The 22120-nt window shown below is 33.2% G+C and overlaps 1 protein-coding gene across 3 annotated transcripts in view; it reads right to left on the reverse strand.

The window, feature by feature from the left end:
• Positions 1-22120, reverse strand: part of LOC129797963 (protein sprint) — a 179183-nt gene that overhangs the window by 133887 nt on the left and 23176 nt on the right. For 2 of the 3 annotated variants that reach the window (XM_055840866.1, XM_055840865.1), the window contains exon 1: positions 5841-7895. The exons of the other annotated variant lie outside the window; for it this stretch is intronic. In XM_055840866.1, coding sequence (XP_055696841.1) covers positions 5841-5855 — 15 coding nt within the window. In that variant the 5' untranslated portion in view covers positions 5856-7895. Of the gene's footprint in view, positions 1-5840; positions 7896-22120 lie in introns of those variants that run through there. 3 annotated transcript variants of the gene reach the window in all.

Consider the following 22120-nt stretch of genomic DNA (forward strand, 5'->3'; position numbering starts at 1 on the left):
TGGCTTTTTCAATTTTGAATTAAATTAATATTTTATTTTAAAATTTCCACTTAAATAATTTTTTTTATAAAACTGTTCTGTGCTATATTTATTTCTACAGTAATTTTAACAATTTTTCTTAGCCATTGAAAAAAGTTGCCGCATAATTTAAGGTTGTGTCATTATACATAATAATTTTTAGGTTATGTACTGAATATTAAGATCGGTGACAGCCAAAATCCCGAAAAGGCCAAAATCCCGAAAGCCAAAATCTCGAACGCCAAAATCCCGAAAAAGCCAAAATCCCGAAAGCCAAAATCCCGAATTTTCAAAATCCTGAAAGAGATGAAATTATGTGGGGGAAAATCTCTAGAATAATTTTCCAAGACACAGAATATTTCCCTTTGCCTCCAGCAAATTTGGAGGATTTTGGCTTTCGGGATTTTGACCAGGACCCATTAAGATTATGTAGGACTAGGGCCCAGTAAACGCTTAAAAAATCGTCAATACTTCTTCAAATTTTTAAAACACTAGGGGAAACCGGGGCACCACCTAACACGGGGTAGCACCAAACACTGCGATTTTTTAATCAGATATTCGACTTCTAAGGACAAGACCTATAGGAATTTATAGGCACTATAGGGATGCTTGTCTACTGAAGAAATGATTGAGATAGTCCAAGTAGTTAGGAAATAAAAATTAGTGTTTGTTTCTACCCCGTGTTTGGTGGTGCCCCTGTTTCCCCTATACATATTATAGTCAGAAATTATTTTTTTGAGTTTCGTGGTAATACTTGATAAAGTATGAACTATGAAACTTGATAAACTCGTACTACTCGATAAAACTTTCTCCTAACCTTCATCCTAATTTTACTATTAAATATTCTATTTTTGATCGTTTTTTATTTAATGTAACTAGAAATAAACTTCTAATTTAAAATTTATCTAGCAAATTACAAAAATCATGTTAATAAGGCCATTGATAAGAGCCATCGATAGTTAAGAGCTCTAAAATTTTACAATTTGAGGTTATGTCTCTGACTGAGAGATTCAATTTTGAAACTATATCGTTCTATTTATTTATTTGAGTTGCTAAAGTGTGTTCGCCCAGCGAGCACAGTTAGTTGAAAAAAGCAACATTTTTAGCATACTTTTGGTGACTTGATCTGCACAAATATGCTGACCGGTCAGCAGTTCTCGAATAAAACGTGTTCACCAAATATATGGTAGTGGCACTACCTCGTGAGCGTCGTTTTAAGGTTAGCAGAATTGAAATCGGTTAGTATTTAGTACTCCTGGGCATTGTACAAAAACAATGAATGAGGTTATGCTAAAGAATCTCTTTTATTTTTTTCAAAACATTAAACGAACACTTATAATTATCATTTCATCTTTAAATACAGCTTCAGATAAATGAGTGTAATTTCCATAAAAATTTATTTGCATTTTTTCGCACTTCTAAGAACAGTTATTATCTTTATTGGAACTTCTTTAAAGTAAATCTTTAGCTGTTTCTGCATGCTGTAGCTAAACCAATAATCCGATTGTCAGAAATTGTTGTAAAGTTAAGTGCAACAAAACGCACAAAACCGCAGAAATTCAATTTACAAAATAAAAACTAAAATTATATGTGAGAAGCTCAGTTTCATTTACAAATAAGTGAGACATTACAGTCAACACGAACTGCATTATTAATTTGAAGGCAACATGAAATGATACTCCCACGAGATGGTTATTATCACGGCGAGATTTTCAATTGGCTGAAATGGTTGCATTTCGTCAATTTATGGGCATATACTCTTTGTTGAACAAGTTTTATGAGTTGTGACGAGCATTGGAGCATCATAAAAAAGTGAATGCTTAATGCTAATGAGGATTTAATTTCTTATTCTAACTCTGCAGTGGAATCTATCATCCCATTGCGGGCAGTGTATCATTTAATGCAAACGCATCAAATTTTCGCGAGCACTAAATATTTGTCCCACGTAATGGTTAATTTGCAGTGCAATCGGATAACTTTATATTGTCCGTTTCATGTTACTCAATAAAATAATTTCTGCAGCAAATGGGAAAAATAAACAGGGAATTGATGTTGAGATGCATGGTCAGAGATAAAAGTGGCATTGAATGGGCGACATGCTCGGCTTCAAGATTCTCCAGCGCTATATATTATTAGTAATTCCAATTTTTCGCACAAGCATTTTCCAGTGAAACGCGTCAAAGTTATTTACTATTTGAAAAGTGATTCGAGGAGAGATATTTTAATTGAACTTGTGGCGAAATTGCTCGATGAGATGGGCAAAAATATTGAGAGCAGTTACAGTCGATGGAGATTCCACAAATGATTTTCAATTTAGCGCAAGGGGTTAACTTGAGTCAATTGCGCAGACTCAATTGTGGAGGAAAAAGTGTTCCAAAGAGGCTCTTTTTGGCTCATGTGTTAGTAAAGGCAACGAAAAAAACGAAGAAGTCCAAATTGAGTTAATTGAACAAAGAACTTGGATAGGGGTTGATAACTAGGGAAGTACGAATCTGAAATAATAAAGAACAATAATACCGTTTATGAATGAACTTTAAAAACAATGATAGGGGAAACTGGGGCACCACCAAACACGGGGTAGCACCAAACACTGCGATTTTTTAATCAGATATTCGACTTCAGAGGACAAGATTTATAGAAATTTATAGGCATTATAGGGATACTTGTCCACTGAAGAAATGGTTGCGATAGTCCAAGTAGTTTAGAAATAAAAATTAGTGTTTGGTAGTACCCCGTATTTAGTGGTGCCCCAGATTCCCCTAAAATTTAGAGTATTGATAACATAGATGTTAGCAAAGCAAAAGTGTTATAAAATGAATTCGGTGCCCTTTTGGGCCAGAAAAGTAGGATAGAGGAAGGCTTTCACGCTCTGAAAATAGGAAGTACAATAAGGGGCACACACTGCCTTCGAATACTTCATATTTTCCCAATATTTCTTAAATGAATCTGACCAATCTGAAAATATGCCATAAATAGATCAGATTCATAAGAGGAATATGGAAAAAATATAACATGTGCGAAGCCTGAAAGCTTTCCCCTATAGCCACAAACGTTTCAGATATTTTTAAAGTATTGCACTTCTATATACTTTGGGCTAATTTTATTAACTGAATTGAATCAATGTGTAGGGGAAAGTGGTCTGCCTTTGAATGTAGCAGCCTTTTAATGTTTCAATTTTTCTCTTATTTCTCAAAGCAAAAATTCTATTTTGTTAGCTATAGCTATTACCGTTAATACTATTAACTATTTTCTATAAACTTCGAAAAAAAAATTGAATTTTAGCTTTGGGAAATAAAAGAAAAATTGAAGCTGCCGCATTCAAAGGTAGGCCACTTTCCCCTACACTTAATATTTCAATCTATAAAAAAAACATATATCTCTAAATCTAATTTTAAAAGTCAAACAATATTAGATTGAGGTTTTATTCACAAATTTTCTAATAATCTAATCTTTCCATGACCGATTAAATGCGCTCTTCAGATCAATATCAAGACTACATTACATAGGCGAACCTATGCTACAGTGTCTAGATTTTTTTCTAAAATCTTTATCTTTTTCAAAAATAAATTCTAAACTAATTGATAAGTTTTTAAATAAAATTGACAGACATCCGGCACGTCTTTTGTATAAAGTAAAGGAGTAAGAAATTGATTTCCTAAATTTTTCCCTTGTATTTCAAAATCAAAATTAAGCAATATTAATTTTTTTAAACAGCTTTGTTTTAAATTCTCAGAAATTCCTTGGAAGTTTTTGAAAATTTTGATTTAAAATATTGCCATAGGATCCAATGACAATGCTTGAAATGAACTTAGATTATTAGTTACTTTTGTTCTGCTGTTAAGAAATTAAAGAAATCCGAATTCTGAGAAAGAGGAAGCTGAAAGAATTAAGTTAAATATTTAATGTCAAATTTAATATTTTTTTTTAATTTTGAGTTAAAGGTTAATGATACTTTATCCGTTACAATCTTAACTTAAAAAGTTTATGTAATTAAGGTTTCAAAGACCTTCCAATCACCTATAAAAATAATTTACAAAAAATGCATTTCTCATTTCATCTTTATAATTGCGAAACGATTTTTTTTTTAACAATTTACAATTAAAAATTTGTGGTGATAGGGTGAAGATTGACTCTATGATCGAATACATGAAAGCAAACAATTGAATATTGGCTTTCTGGATTTTGCCTGTACCGCAGAAAATAACATTTTTCTTTAAAATATCTCCCATTTTTCTTAACAACTTGATCTCTAGGCTTAATTCAAAATAAAATTCGAGATCTTCCACTGAAATTAGCTTCAAAAATTTAATTGCTTTGGCACGAATCCTATCAAAAAGTTTAGACAAATCTGACCCCTCTATCCTTAACACTGACTGAAGTAATATTGGCAATAACTTCCGTAAAAACCAGATCAGGAAATTTTCGGAAAGTCAAAACTCACATCCTTTTCTCTCTTAAAAGCTTTGCGTATGTCTATCTTACTCTTTCGCACTCTTCTTCTTCTTTTGAACATCACAATAAATTCAATTTAGCTCAATCGAATTTGGAGACTGAAAGATTGGGATAGACTTATGCAAATCTTTTGAGAAAGAAAGGGATGCGAATTTTGATTTTATGAAATTATACCGAGCGAAAAGGCGCCGAAAGCATAAAAATCAATTTTCCATGCTGTTTTTTATGACTCGGGCACACCTTTTAGATCAGGAAAATTTCATGAAGTTGAAATTAGAAACCCTTTCTTTCTCACATGTTTTGCATCTGACTATCTCATTCTTTCGCGTACCAAATTCAATTGAGATAAATTGAATTTGGAGCAATGTTTAAGGGAAGAAGAAGAGTGCGAGAAAATGAGATAGACATTATGCAAAACATGTGAGAAAGAAAGGGATCCGAATTTCGACTTCATCAAATTTTCCTGATCTAAAAGGTGTGCCGGAGCCATTAGAACCTAAATCATAAATTGATTTAAACATAGCGATAATGGCTCCGGCACATCATTTAGATCAGGAAAATTTCGTAAAGTCAAAATTCACATCCCTTTCTCTCATAAAAGCTTTTCATATGTCTCTATCTTACTCTTTCGCACTCTTCTTCTTCTTTTGAACATCACAACAAATTCTATTTAGCTCAATCGAATTTGGATACTGAAAGAGTGGGATAGACTTATGCAAATCTTTTGAGAAACAAAGGGACGCGAATTTTGATTTTATGAAATTATACTAAGCAAAAAGGTGTACCGAAGGCATAAAAATCAATTTTCTATGCTGTTTCTTAGAACCTTAATCATAAATTGATTTAAACATAGTGATAATGGCTCCGGCACACCTTTTAGATCAAGAAAATTTCATTAAGTCGAAATTCGAAACTTTTTCTTTCTCACATGTTTTGCATATGACTATCTCATTCTTTCGCATACCAAATTCGATAGAGCTAAATTGAATTTGGAGCAATGTTTAAGAGAAGAAGAAGAGTGCGAGAGAATGAGGTAGACATATGCAAAGCATGTGAGAAAGAAAATGATCCTAAATTCGACTTCATCAAATTTTCTTATTCTAAAAGGTGTGCCAGAGCCATAAGGATCAAATTAATAAGTTATAAACCAAATGTAATAGTTTACAGACTATTTCGAATTTTTTCTGATCAAAAATGATTTCATGCTTTTTTTCAAACAAATGTTTCTAAATTCGGAATAAAACTCTTAATTTTGGTAAGTTTTCAGCCCCTTGCATCTTGGAAAATTTTCTGCAGCAGCCGCGACAGCGAACACAAAAGAGATTGGGCATCTTCTGGCCAAAAGAGATGGGGCCTCGTGAGTCACCTACCGCAATAACATCCATTTCGAGGTCACAGTCTTCGCAGGAAGCAATTAATCCTTCCAAGAGTTTAGTATCACAAAAAAGTGTTCACTTGGCTGCCTTTTGAGTGTGAAATGGCGATCTTTGTCAACACAGCACATTCTCTATCACCTTGAGGTTTAGGAAAAACTCAAATAGTTTCATCACAACATTTTTTTTATTTTTTGTAGACACTTTTGGAGGGCGCATTTGAGTGTCCCAGACACATAATCTAGAGTACACACAGACACAGAAATTCTCTCTCTAGCCAGAATTATCTAGCGGAAAATTAATCACGAAATAGACTTGTATCAATAGAGGTTGAATCAATAAATATTGGGTTTTCACTCTTTTTTTTTTATTGGAACTTGGGAGAGCAGCATGAAAGGTAAATAAGCCCATTAAATTGGTAAATTGGCAGGAAATTTTGATCGTCTTTCGCACTGAAAGGTGAGAGATTTTACTGTTTCAACAGCGGCAACATAGTGCAATTTTATCACATTTTAATATTTAACGGCAACAAAATTGCCCAAACAGCTCGATCTTCGAATAAATTAACCGTGCTAATATTTATTTTTTGGACCAAGATCACTTTGGCCGTTAAAACACTTCTTCGTGTCGCGAAAAAAAGGCCCCTTGTCTCACAAATCCAAGAGGCAATTTTCACTGGATATCCATGCAATGTCTCAAGAAGAACTGAGGATCAATTAAATTTTAAGTCGGTCTCCCAAGTGATTGTTATCTCAAGAGCCCCTCTTGGGAGGGATCCTCTTGCCTTTCTCGCTCTCACTTCACACAATTCACAAAGAAATGTTGCAGAATTTGCAAGAATCACTCAAGAATCCGCAATCGCGAGCTCTCGCGATTTTCTGTTGCCTCATGACGAACGATCATATGAGACTGTCTCGCGATATTTGAGGCAGACTCTCAATTTCTTTATTCGCAGCAACTAAATTGGAGGAGTGGTGCTCGCAATACAAGGAAAGAGCTTTTTTTTATGCTGCTCTTGAGTGCCCCTTCAGCTACCTCCCAAAGCTGATAAGACGAGTCTTTCACCTCGGCTATCAGCTATGATTATTGCCTTGTTGAACTAGGCGAACACTGTGCCAGTTGATTGAGGGAAAAAGTAGCGAAAAATTGCAATTTTTTCCACAACAAAACGCATTTATACACTCACATTTGAGAAGCTTGAAGTATTAGTGAAACATTTTACACCTACAGTTTTGCTGCATTTCCATAGCACAATTAAACTTGTGCAGATTCTTAAGCTTTTCACACGACTTGTTGGTCTCGTTCTCTGTTTATTTATCTTTGCAAAAGGCATTTGGTTCTACCTTCAGACATGCAGTAAAACGTTTTAATTATAGAGGAGTACGTATGCGATAATTTAAGCTTTTATTGCAGATAAAAAATCCGTCGAAATTCGATAAACTCCGGAAGAGATCCGTAAACAAAGAATTCTAAAAAACGCAAATTCCACCACATTGAGAATGTCTTTCGGCTTTTTATTCTATTCTGAAAGTATCTCTGCTAATAGCATTCGATACCAAAAAAGATCGTTGATGTTCGAAAATTTAAATTGATTTTCGTACGAAGCATTGAGAATTTGTAAAATAAAAATTTGATGAAAATGTTTTGAAATATTGTAATTTAAATAAATATTATTGTATTAAATAAGAAACTTCGAAATTCGAACAAGAAACCGATCTTCGAATACCTCTTTTCTTGGGGAAACTGCACTTGTTATGAAAAAATAGATTTTTTTGTCTGCTGACTTTTCTCAAGGTCATTCGAATTTCGAACATTGTTTCGAGAATACAACGACGTGCTATTTTTACTGCTCATGTAGTTCACATGAATCATATAATTTTTTGTTTGATGAAGTATGAAAATTGACGTAGTGACTTATGGACTCTACACATTGGGAGCAATTTTTGTCAAAAATTGCTTTTTTGAAGGAAATTCCCTGCAGCGTTGTAGGGGGAAACGTCAAATTTCTGTCAAAAACGCAATTTTTGACGAAAATTGCTCCCAATGTGTAGACACCTTTAAACTTGCAGGAAGGACACAAATGTCCCTTCCGGAAGCGTCAGTGGAAATGGATTCAATCCAGAGCAAAAATACTCAGTTTCCCAAAGCTTTAACTGCCGTTCTAATAGAAAAAGTAGTTCGATTTTAAAAGAACCGAATTAGCGAGAGTCTACTGCATCCTGCTCCAAGACATTTAAATTATACGACAAAATACCTTATCATCTTCAAAATCGCTATTATGAAGTATCAATTTGAATTTTCGAACATTGAATACATTTAGTCTATTTTTTCTACAGTCCTAGCCACACTTAAATTATTTAAAAAAAAATCATTAAAAATTAAATAGGTTTTCACAGTTGTTATCGTTACTCATCGATATTGTCTTTATAAATGAGCTTTAGGATTTTAAAGGTTTTAAGTAGCAGAATTCTATTTAAAACCGTAAGGTGTTCGAAACTTTGAATCGATAATGCATTAAGAATAGGGTGAAGTCATCACTTATGGACATTATACACTTATGAATAGTGTGTTAAATATCCTGAGTTCTTACTTGGAAACGTTTTCGGAAAATCATAAAATTATCATTTTAAGATGCGACTAACAATTTCGTAATTTTTCGAACTCCGTTTTAGATAAGGGTTTGCGGAATCTTCGTTTTTCCATTTTGTTTTTTCACACTTTTATTTTTCCCAGTTTGTCTTTGGAATCTTTGTCTTCGGTAATATTTGTTTTTTGGAAACTTTGACTTTGGAAATCTTGTCTTTTATACATTAAAAAACGAAGATTCCCGATCCCTTAGATAAGGACTTAAGATTCTTGAAAGTTGTCTATAAGTGTATAACATCCATAGGTTATAATTCAAGTTCAAAGCCAAAATATCGAAAAGCCAGAATCCAGAATTAACAAATTCGCTAAAGGCATTCGGCTTTGACTACATTGACCCAAACGGAATTTTAACTGGAACCTATTCTGCTAAGTTTTTGGTTTATAAAAAGTATATTAAATAAAATAAAGTACGACAAAATACCAATCTGACCGTTTTCGAAATTATTGCATGTTCGAAAAATAATTACATTCAACTTAGAAGTAGTAAATTTTGGAATTTGTATTCAAAATTTCAATGAATATTAGAATATAGCCAACAGGAAGATCGAAAAGCTACTCCTGCTTGAAAATCTAACAGAAGGATTTAATTATAGTTTTGAATTTCGAAAAACCGATACGAATCTTTTTCGAATTTCAAATAAGTAATGCCTAACGCACAATAACTTTTGTTTTCTAAATATGTTTTTGACATTTCAATGAGAGTGCATGAAAAACAGATCTTGTCATCTTGCTCTCTCTCATAGAAAATTTTGAAAACATGTTTACAAACAAAAGTCATTGTGCGTTGGGCATAAAATACTACAATATACCATTTTGATTTCTTTGATTGGATCTTTCACATTCAAGTAAATACACCGTTTATCTTCCAAATATCCATCACATGTTCTTAACCGGTTTCTTTCGATTTTGACAGCTACAAATACATTTTGTAATCAATATGATTGGGTGCTATGCAAACACCATGATGAAATTTTGCAACAAGTTGTTCTTGTGCCAAAATCTTACATGGGCGAGAATACGCGTAATTAATTGCTCTGGGCAGAAACAAATCTTGTGAGTCAGTGGCACGAAGAATCAACTGGTTTCTTTCCATCTCACTCTTCTGTATGCAAATATATCGCCGAAAAAAATGTATATTCATCAAAGTGACTTAAAAACAAACTATCAGCATCTTGAGAAATTATGCTTATTGAGAAACTCTGTTATCGCTTATATTTCATCCGCGAGTCCAAACATTATAAAGCTCACGCTTTTGCGCCAAAACAGAACGCACCTTTTGGAGGAAATTGTGCAAAAAGGTACACCTAATGTCACCATATTTGGGGCACACTCACACAATTTGCACACCACCCACCCTCCCATTTTCTAGGATTTCAATAGAATTGCACTTTGGAGGTGTGACTGTTTGACTCTCGTGCTGTAATTTAGTGCATTTGCTCAAAGGTGTTGCTTCTTCTGACTATTTGCAATTCCTCAAGAGACCGCCGCTACGCCTGGAAATAAATTCAACTGATTTGTAATTTTAAATAGTGACTTTCTTATCTCAGAAGAAATTAGGCGTACTAATGGAATTATCAGAAAGAGCAAAATCGCGAGATCGGTTCTATTTTTGAGTTGGTTGTGAGACGAAAATGAGACGTAGCGCTCCTCAAGACGCCACAATTTATCTATCATTTTGCTAATCACTCTGAGAATGGTATTTCGAGATGCTCTTTCTCGTCTACGAAATTTGACGCTAATTTATTCACATATTTAATTCATCCAGTAAAGTTTTCCATCGAGAAGGAAGCAGTATTTCATTAGCAAAGTTGATGGGGAAATATATAGCGAAATATTGCTTTTTGGAGGAGAATTATGCATTTTCAAATATAGGGGAAAATAGGTACTTAAGAGCTTGTATGGCTTCTTTTTTTCCTCTTGGCCTTAAATTTTTTAGACCGGATGTTCTGCTAACATCCTCATAGCCCATTTACATGGCATTAAAAAATAATAATTATTGTAATCCAAGTACGAAGCTACATCTTTTAGAAGAAGAACTAAGTATTCTCACAAACATGATTCATGTTTTATAATTAATTAGTTATTCTTTTTTTTAATGCTAAGACCGCTTAGTTAAAGAAAAACAATAAAAATCTTCTCAAAGAACAATAAGAAAGCGGTTACAGGGGTGGCCAGAAAGTGTAGAAAATGGCCAGTAAGTAGAAATTTATACACAAAGCGAAATTTAATTAAGAAACTTGGATAAAAGTGGGTGATGTGGATCGTATGTACTTAGATCCGATCAGCCTGAAATTTAAAAAAGTTTATGTTTGGAACGAGATGATTCTACCATAGCATATGCATCCAAAACATTTAATGTCCCAAGAACAACACTGCATAACAAATTGACCGGCAAATACTCGGAGCAGTGCCCCAATGGCAGGCCAACAACGGTATCAAAAGAACAGGAAAAAGAACTCGTCAAATGGATCCTGGGATCTGCGGATGGCTGGCATCCCATCGGGAAGGAACAAGTTCTGGACAGCGTCAAACTCATCTGTGAGATCTACAAAATTCCAAACCATTTTACAAATGGAAGACCCGGAGACGTTTGGTTCAGGAATTTTCTTCAGTGTCATCCAGAGCTCAGCAAGCGCAAGCCAAAATCCTTTTCATTAGAAAGAACTATTGTTACTGCTGAAGACCTCACGGAATGGTTTCAGAATTGTCTTGGGTATTTCACAGAACACATCTGCATTAAACTTTTCCTTAAAATGAGCATCCGAGTTTGATCGAATTCAACGGAGTTAGAAAAAAGCATCGTAGTAAGGTTTTTGCACATTTTAAATATTATCGTAATCTTATTAATTTTCTTCAATATTATTGCTAAAATTCTTTTTCAATTATGATTCTAAATGAAACAAAGAATAATTCTATTAATTTGGAATGGGGAAAAATATTTCACCAGTCTAAAAACAAACGTTTACTAATAAATTAATATAGCGTGTACTATATTTCCCAATCCCACACAAAATAACGATCCTTATAAAGTACAAAAAACATAGTTTAGTCGAGTGAGTAAAAGTTTGAATTGTCAAACGAAAAAACGACCTTGTATTTTTAAATGAAATTTCTAAAATAAATGTACAAATCCTTGTAGCCACTGAAGAAGGTCCATATCCAAGACCGAAAGCTCTGGGCAAAACTGAAGAAATGTTTTTCTTTCTGAAGTGACTTCAAACCCACTGGCCATCAGCGGAGAGTCTTTTATCAAAATAAATAATCTTAGTATTTTCACTAGTATTATTTGAAAAAAAAAATCTTAGCAACTATAATATTAAAAAATCTTTTAAAACCGCAAAAACTTAAATCGTAAAAAAAAACATTGTCATGACCGAACTGTGCTGAGCTCTCCCCTATTCTTTTTGTTTAATCAAATTAAAATGGAAAATCAATTTTATGTATAGAGAAGCTTTTGTGAATGTCTATTTTAAATTTTTGATCAATTAATACAAAATATTGTAATTTTACCATTTAAAAAGTTATTTAAAAGTCAGCCATTCGGAATTAAATTCAGCATGCATTTATAAATATCTATGAATCAATGGGGCTATACTAAATGTTAGTGAATAGGATATATGGTTTATTAAACTGATTAAAATAAACCATATATCAATTGTTCTCGCTTGGACTGAAGTGATAATGTCTGCATGTTTATTGACGGTCCAAACGAAATGTTTTTTGGATTACAGTTTAATAAACAATGAACATTTTATATCTCTAATTTTCATAAAATATTGAAAGCACTTTTGCAGGCATTGAAAATAATATTTTATTCTGTAGTGTAAGTAATTCATATTTGACAATAAAAAAAAACACAAAAAAAATTGTTGAGAAAAATTTGAATTGTGCTTTGCTAGGTAAAACGGTCATACTTATGATCACCTAGTAGAAATCTTCAATTCTTATCAGAAAATGATTTCAAGGAACCACAAATTTATGAATCTTTGATGCAGGGGCACATCAAGCCCAATACAAAGTGAAGCTACTTTTCACTATTATTTAGGGGAACATTATGAAACATGTAATTTTAGATAGCTTTTAATGCACGATTTCAATATATATAAGGCTGATAAGTCAATTCTCTTTAGGAAAAAACTTGCCAATAGTGCCAATACAAAAACGTATGGAAAAATGAAATGTCGAGAGGCCTCTTTTGATGTGTTATTTTGGCACATCACAATTTTGTAGATATTAGTTATTATTTTAGAACAAGAATTGGATATTTAAACGAAACCATAAGTATTAGACAGTTCTATATGCAATGTCGCTACCTTATACGTCTTGTAACTCGACTAGGCGAACCAGGAGAATATTTCGATCATAAGTACTTAAAATATCTTATTTAATAAACTAGCTTGGAGGGCATACATCTCTTTTGATTTAGCTCATAAAACTAGCTTGAGACCTAGGGCTTAGACCGTTTTCAGACTAGAGGTTTAGCCTATAGTTTTCGAAGGTCTCAAAATCCTAAATAGCACCCAACTTAATTTGTTCATCTGATTTAAATAGATTACTTCCCCTTAATAATCCATTTCTAAGTCAAAATTTTCCAAAAAATTTCGACTAAGAAGAAATTAAAGAAGTTAAGCCTCATGGCTAAGCTTTAGGTCTGAAGCCCGTATTAGCCTCATGGTTTAAATTCTGTAATTTCTCAATTAACGATGTTTTAGTAGAGCGCACGGCCTATTCGACACATGTCAATCCGGTCGATGGCCGCAACTCATCAATCTTAATCCTTTATTCCTTTGACACGCCCAACCTCTCCCTTATGGGCACTGAAAGGTTGTTTGTGGCTCTTACTGCTATATGGGTTTCAGACCTATTCCTTAGCCAAATGGCTTAATTGTTCTAATTTCTTATCAATAATGATTTTAAAAAAAAACTTAGGATTGGATTATTGAAGATAAGTAGCCTATTAGGCTATCAAAAAGCAATGAAAGTGCTCGCCATTTAGGAGTTTGTGACCTTCGGGAACTGGGCTAAACACAAGGCTAAGCCTCTAGTCTGAAAACGCCCTAGGAAGGTACCATGTTTTAAAAATATTGGATTTTTAACGTATTTTTAATTTTGGGATACTTTTCTGAAGAATTATTGAACAGTTTAAACAAAATTTAGTAAACCGGTATGCATTTCAAAATGGTTAGTCAATAAAATTTTAAGCTGAAACGCTTAGTTATTATTAATAACCTCAACTAAAACATTGTGAAAGTGGTTGAACAGACTTCTGTTCGCTTGGTACGTAATCCCAAGAAATTTTGTTTTTTGAAATCCTCTTGGGAAAATTATCCGAATCATGATATTTCAAAATCGAAGAACTAGGTTGCAATTGAGTAATTTTGATCAGAATCTAAATTTGATTTCTTATACTACTTCGCTGTTTTAGATGAGCAAATATAAGATTAGACCATGAATAAGTACAAGCTCAATGTTTAAGAGTAAGGTACTGGTAGAACATATTTTTTCCTATGTTCGTAATGGATTTCCCCCATGGTTCTTATAAGGAAATTTGAGGTATTGGACTAGTTATTAAAAGATAATATTATAATGGATGAAATTTGTTAAAAAGATATTGAAAAATGAGTTGTTCGAAGCTTAAGCCTTCGGAAGGTAGAGCGCTTTCCTCTTCATCTTCGTGATCTTTTTGGTATGCTCATTTGATACAATAAGGAAAAGTTAAAGCTCAAATTAAGACTCTGTTCAAAACTACCCTATTGTACTCTATTGTTGTCTTATACGAGTTTGATGACTTTGATTATCAAGATTTAGCTCTAACACTTGCAGTTTTAGATTTTATCTTTCGCATTGAAATGATAAGGCTTCTGTATGCCTGTTTATTTGAACTAGAAGCTGGAATGTTGCTATAGTTGTTTATCTTGAGTCATCCTTGAGTTAAAGCCGCCGTAATCACTTCTTGGTATCCATAGATAAGTCAATTGTTTTATACAACCCCCTCCTACTTTTAATTATCCATAAAATGTTATTAGTCATTGATCCAAGTGTTTGTGTTTAGTCTGAAAACTCTCAAACTTCCCAAGTAATAATCAACTTCCGGATATCCCTATAATACCCATTATGAACTTGCTCAACTCTAGTGCAAGAAAGTGTTTGGCTCGTCCCCCGGAAAGATTATCCGACGTGCCAAGTGGTATCTTTCTTAGTGCAGTACTCACACCCAGCTCAACATAAATTCCATGTGGTTGGGTGAATGCACAAAAAGCCATCTCGGGGAGTGTGCGAAGCGATTTGACATGGAATTGATATGTGGCGAATAAATCTCAATGGCTCGAGCGACATCCTACATCCATTCCCAAAGCTGCAATTGTGCACATTTTCGAGAACAAGAACAACTGCTGTGCATTTATCTTACGAACGTGGATGTTTGCTGGAATGTATGGAAATCTCCCGTGAGATTCAGATGCATCGCGTGTGATTTGGAAATTTTGTGGACAAATTATTTGATGTTCGGGGTATTGTGAATTTTTGGGCGCCAGAAAGGGGATGGTCGTTTTTTTTGCTGGATAGAGGCTGTATCTCATCAAATGACGATGATAAATCTCCCCATATGCGTGGATAATGATGATTACGGTGAGAGGCGAGGATAAACTCGCCATTTAATTTATTAAATGATTCGCGGGGGGCTTTTTTCTCCACTCATTCCTGCCATTATGGTCCCTTGCCTTCAAACACTCAAAATAATAATCCAACATCTCGTTTGGAGCACAAAAAGAAGCACTTTAATCTGCGGAGTTGGTGCAAGGAAAATATTGCGATTATGCAAATATTAATGGGAATGGTTGTGCAGAATGGAAGGGAAAGTTGGGAGGCTGCTCTATGTGGTTCTCTCTATTGATTTTATGGAGACTGGCTTGCCCACGTTGCGTCTGCCGCCTGTAAATTTTCAAGTGACCGACGCGCCGGGCTCCATCAAACACACAGAACATGATTCGATTGCATGTGTTATTATTTTCATGTATTATACTCTTGTTGGGACAGCTAATGAGGGACTTTAATCTCTCACACATGTTGCCAATTTCAACACAGTCAGTGGAGATTGAGGGGCTCTCCCGTGAATCAAATCGCCTGAGTTTATGTTATGCTCTAGCTAGAGCTCCCCAACTCTACAGCTAGAGAGGAAGTTAGAGGCAAGAATACATTCCCGAAAGTATTTCTAAAAGATAATTTCAAACATTGAGAGATGTCTTTTTTAGTGGATAAAACCTATAAAGATGTACCAATTTAAAGCAAACTGTCTAAAAGATAAAGTTAATGGCAATGTTTAGTTAAAAATTAGTTTTCAAGAAAAATTAATATTTTAACAAGATGCGAATATTATTGAATCTTTTTAGCATTTTATTTAATTTTCAAAATTATTTACTCTTTCTGTAGGAATAACGTTATTTTAAAAGACTAATTCTGTATTCAAATGAAAGGTACTCCCTTTGTCCCAAAGAACGATTGGGGAAAAAATCTAAACAGAAATGTTTATTTTCGAGTAAAATTGTTGAAAATGAGGGATCTTTAAGGTAAATGATTAGAGTTTTCCAAATGCCTCATCTATGAGCATTTTTGAGATTTTCAAATAAAAGAATTCCTCGAAAATTCGTCCCAAATATACGGTTTTGCTTTAGTAGGGGAAAGTACTCTCCTTTCGAACGTTCATGCCTTCGAATAATGTGAATTTCTTCAACTTTTCTTAAGAGATTTACACATGATTATCACATAATTATCAATAATTGATGATAAGGTAATAATATTTAATGGAAATATGTAAGTCTCTTAGGAAAAAGGTAAATTCATATTATTCGAAGACATGAACATTCGAAGGGAGAGTACTCTCCCCTACAGAGCGTGTATTCGTTGAATTATTTCAACAAACATTTAGAAATCAATTAGGAAAAGTGAAAATTAAGAAGAAAATCATGAATTCTTTCAATTCAATTTGCTTTTCAATTTTGTTCAATTTGCTAGAACATTTTGATTAAAAAATGGAGAATTAAAATTTCAGAACAATTTACAGCGAGCCAAATTCCATTTATTTAACATTAAATTAAAATGATAAATTTATCTAAACTTATTTTTCTTAATTTGCGATAAATCCATTTTACATGAATTCCCGTGTGTTTTATAAAATATTATATTCTTCATAAGAATTGAGAAATGCCATAGGGGGAACTGGGGCAGTAGTAATCTGGGGTAGTTGTAAACACTGTGATTTTTTTCATTAATTTTAAGACTCCAGAGGATAAAACCCATAAGCATTCATAGATACCATGGGGATGTATGTCCACAGAAGAATTGGTCAATAAAATCCTAATACTTTAAAAATAAAAATCATTTTTCCCGAAAATGTTGATATTTCAATTATTTTGATCATTTGGATTTCCACCTGGAAATTAAAAACTGTGTAAAATAATCGAAATGTAGCAATACCAGTTCTTTCCTACATCTTTTAGGATTATATTTATGGATTTACTAGACAAATTGAGATTCCCATTATTTCAAAAGAATTAATAATTGGTCAGAAAACAGCATTTGGGGTAGATGTAACCAGGCAATTTCAATTTCACAAAATGAGTAGGTAAAAGAGCGGGAAATTGACCTTCATGCGAAATATCTATAATTCATAGATTACGAAAAAAATTGGTGGCGCTGTGTTAAATAAAAAGTCACATGATGTCAAAATATGGGGAAAATCCATTGAAAAATGTCTTTGATATGCATGCTTTTAGTTTTCTTGCTATTTTAATTATTCTTTGTAAAAAGTGTCATGATTTTTTGAAAAATATACAGTCTTTATATATCTCTTAAGTAATTAAAATAATCGAGAGTGGTGCAAAGTTAATTTCAAGAGTGGGAAAAAAGGTGTTTACATCCTCCCCAGAAAGTGGTTACTTCTACCCCAGGTATTTTGTGAAAAGAGAAAAATGCACAGGGACACAAATTTTATTTTTATGGAAAACTCAATTGTTTTCCAGCATCCGCATTACCCTCGACGAATTGCCTATACCCAAGGGTAAAACATGAGCTAAGAAATATTTTCCAAAAAATCACGGTGTCCTTGGAAAATCACCTCAAATTCGCATGTATCGAAAATGGTTACATGTGCCCCAGTCTCCCCTACACCCCAAATATTTATGGAATATTTGGAGAATAGATTACTTATTTAATTTATTTAATAAATAAACAAATAAATTGATACTCTTTGCATTTTGAATTGTTCTTGCAATTTAGTAAAACATTGAAAACGATTAGGTATACTCTAAAATTTAAAATTAATTTCTTAATGCTTGATCGTAATTCATTTAAATAATTTATTTATTGATACTATAAAGCGGTTTTCAGCTAGAGGTTTAAGCACAGTTCGCGAAGGTCCCAAAATCATAAATGGCGAGCAATTTTATTGCTTTTTGAGAGCCTAATAGGTCACTTATCTTTAATAATCCAATCCTAAATTAATTTTTTCCAAAAAATCGTGATTGATAAGAAAGCAGTTAAGCCATTTGGCTAAGGATTAGATCTGAAGCCCGTATAACGGTGCTAACAAACTAGGATTTTCACAATTTATTCTTGAATTCAATAGAGCATTAAAATTTATAGAATTTACTTGAAAGTTCTCAAAGACAGGACACATTTTGCAAGAAATTTGCTCAATTTTAAATAGCGTCGCGAGATTACTGATCGTTAACTTGATTGTAAAAGATTCTGGAAAGCGTGTGATAGTACTTAAATCGTCTTAACTTTTATGAAGAAGGATCCCCAAACCCAGAAGAAAGATAATTTTCAAACAATTTTGATTCGTTGATTGATATACACAAATAGAAAAAATGCACTAAAATCAATGCATTTTTGCGCTATTTATGGAATCAAAAAGGCTCCTATACCTTTTGTGATTGATTTTAGTGCATTGTTGGCATCAAAATAAAGTAACTCTATGGCATTAAAATAATGCCATAAATGTCTTACTTTTTAGTAACTTCCCAGTACACTGTGGTATAAATTTTAGCACACTGCACTGGTGCATTGATTTCTAATGCATTGTGGCATCACTTTAAGAGCAGTGTGGCATAAATTTTAAAGCATTGTGGCATTGATTTTTAGAGCATTGTGGTATAAATTTTAGAGCATTATGACAACAATTTTAAAGCCTTTTGGCATGAATTTTAGAGAATTGTGGCATTAATTTTTAGAGAATTATGGCATCTATTTAAGAGCATCGTGGCATCAATTTAAGAGTATCGTGGAAATTAATGCCACAAATGCTCTAGAATTGATACCACGATGCTCTAAAGTTGATGCCACAATACTCTTAAATTGACCCCACGAGGCTCTTAAATTGATGCAACGATGCTCTTAAATTGACCCCATGCCTTTAGAATCAATGTCTTTGTTGCTAAAATTCAGGTTTTTCAAAGTCAATGCCAAAGTATTTTAAAATCGATGCCAAAATCTCTAGAAGTTCAATGTCAATTTCAATGTCAATCTCTAGAAGTTCAATGTCAGTTCAATGCCATCTTCAATGTCAATTCAATGTCATTTTTGTTGCTAAAAATCGGGTTTTTCAAAATTCATGCCAAAATGTTCTAAAATTAATGCCACAATTTCATTAGTTTTGGAGCAGAATTCCAAGTTAATGGAAAAATTGATCTAATTTTAAGAGATTTTGGCATACCTATGGCACTGAATTTATAGCATTGATTTAGATACCATTATTCTTGAATCTCTCTACTTCAAAACTTCTCTCTGTGTATGGATTTCGCTAAAAGGAGCTTAAAATTTAATCTTTTTTTTTTAAACAAAAGCTCTCCATAAATCAAAATTCCAATTAATAACGGTAAAGTTTTGCAAATTCCTAAAACTCTACTAAACATAACCTCAAAAATGGAAAAGAAATACCGATTTTCTTAAGTACTGTCATTTAGTTTATTTCAAGCATAAAAAGATATTTTATTTATTTTTATTTAATCTCTCAAAAATAGGACAACAAACTACGAAGTCAAAAACTTTCTGAACACAACCTAAATGAAACTAAACAGTAAAAATCATAATTCCTAATAATTTTATATAGCTTAATAGAGATAATAGAAGATAAAACTTATCACAATACTTCAAAAGTCTGAAAGAAGATAAAGAAGACTTTGATAAAGTAGCAATACAAGAAATTTAAATGACTAAACCTCTAAAACCAAATCTCACAAAAATTTCTGTTTTTAAAGAACAAAAAACATGGAAAAATATCTTTGATTTTTCAGATGCAGATTAGCATATTTTTACATATTTTTTATAGATTCCCACAGGAATCAGCGTGCAGATAGTATTCAAAAGGCCATAAAGAACATTTAACGGAAGTAATTTATCGAACTTTTATAGGAAAACTCAACCCATAGAAAATTCTCCTGAGCATTTGCCACTCTCCAAATTTCTATTGATTTCACCTCTCTGCACTACCATTAAACTTTCGATAGAAATCCCAAATGTGCTGAAAAGCCCCTGATAGAAGTTTTCCACTCTTGGAAATGCGGAAAGATGAACTTCAATTCGCTAATGTAGAATCTTTTTTGGTCCCAAAAATTCAATCGTCATAAATATCAAGGGGGCTGTATTTGCAGCCACCCATTAATTTGTTTTATTGTAATATTTACAGAATTGGCGAAGCGTGTGGAATTTTAACGCGATTCACTTGCTGAATAAATCATTCTTTTGTGCTGCAGATGAATGGGGAAGATTTACCCCAGTACTGTGAACTAATTTCCGCTTTTTAGGAAAACAATGCAAAATCAACGTCAATGTTGTGGAAAGTTTTTTCGAAGGGGGATGGGTGGGAAAGGGAGGTTAACTTGTCAACCAAAACCACCCCCATCCACGTTGTGATAGAGCTTTGGGGAGGATGAGAGAAGAGCCAAAAGCTCGCGTGTCGCATCAAAGGGAGAAAGAGTTTGAAAGGGTGAAAATGGGAAAATTTTCATTTAATTATTCTGAATGCTTTGGGCAAAATTAATTGCACTCGAAAATTCCATAATGTCTCGCGCACGATTTAAGCACAAAATACCATAGTTACAATTTTTTGCTCCTTTTATTATTACCTCCAACAAATGATCTATGGAGCCAATATTCTTTTTGCAACGTCTTTGCAAAGACCGTAGCAGACTTTTGGGGGGGTGGAAAGTCGTGAAGAACATTATCTGCAGCACATGAGGATAAAAAATAATTATAAAAGAGCTTTTCTTCCCTCTCAGACAACCAAAAAAAAACGATCTAGGTGAATTGTGAAGAAGGTGAATGCAAATTAGAGACTCTCATGAGCTTTAGTACTCATGAAAAGGTGGAAGATGTTTTTTATTCCTTGGCGCACTTTTAAACCACTTTCCTTTAAGTTTGTAAATTCTGCATTCCACCCCCTTTTTTGGCAGGAAAATTCTCTGCCCCCCATCTCAAGAGGCACCTCATAATTTCAATCCTCCCTGCTGGTTCGTGAAATATGCGCCTGAAGAGGGTAATTTTCCTCTAGAAGCAAGAAAAAAAAAAGCACCACAAAAGCGTGCAACATTTTCACGCAGTGAGCTTCAAGAGAAAAAGCGTTTTTGATATAGAATAATTTAAGTATAAATCACGTTCATTGTTTGAACGCAAAGAAATTTCAATACGGAAAACTTTCGATGGATTTTATCACCATCTTGAAAGACTGCCGAGTTTCCCAGGAGGCTCATGGTTCCTTTTTCTAAAAGGCATCACGCAGAGTTTGCGATTTGCTGCAAAATTGGGAAAACTTTAGAACAGTTTCAGCATAAGAATTTCCTTGCAACAAAGGAATATTTCAATTCCAAAAACTATTGTTCTTTGTAAACTTTTTCCTCAAAATGTTTTGATTTTAACTTGTATGGAGAATGCAAAAGCTTTCAAATTTATAGGCTTTTGCTTTAAAAGATTAGTTTAGTATTTTTTACGTACCCTGCGAAGTGTCTTCGAAAGAGTTCTGTTTTGTGTAGGGGAAACTTCGAACGGCTTAATCTTCGGACAACTCAATTTTCTTCCAATGTTCCTGATGAATTTGACTAATGGCTCTTATCAGGAAATTTAAGGCATTGGACTAGCTATTAAAATATGATATTATAATGGATCAAATTCATTAAGAACATACTGAAAACCAAATAAATTAAATAAAAAAATTAATACTCGACTTTTCGATTTTACATTTCGAAAATCTCTTTTATTAAACCCGATGTACTTCCGACGATAACTCTTACTGGATACAATATAAAAGCTTCGATTATAAATAAGTGATATCTTTCCAGTTTAAAATAAATTAAATTAAACTATTTTAATCCGGTTAATTTCAAAGTTTTAATATTTTAAGTTTTTTTTCTAAATATTTCTGTTAGCAATAATTTTTATTTTATTAAATAAAATTTCTGTAAGGACTGGATGTGAAATAAAAACTATCATTTTGTTTAAATATTCACCAATTCAAAGCCAAATTAAAAATAATAGGGGAAAGTGACCATGCTTGATACGATCCAAGCTTGATAATAACTATGTTTTTCTTATGTTAATCAATAGTTATGACTCATCGCAATATATTTCAATAGCTGGTG

This window comes from Phlebotomus papatasi, chromosome 1 (assembly GCF_024763615.1).
Source record: "Phlebotomus papatasi isolate M1 chromosome 1, Ppap_2.1, whole genome shotgun sequence".
NCBI classification, from domain to species: Eukaryota; Metazoa; Arthropoda; class Insecta; order Diptera; family Psychodidae; genus Phlebotomus; species Phlebotomus papatasi.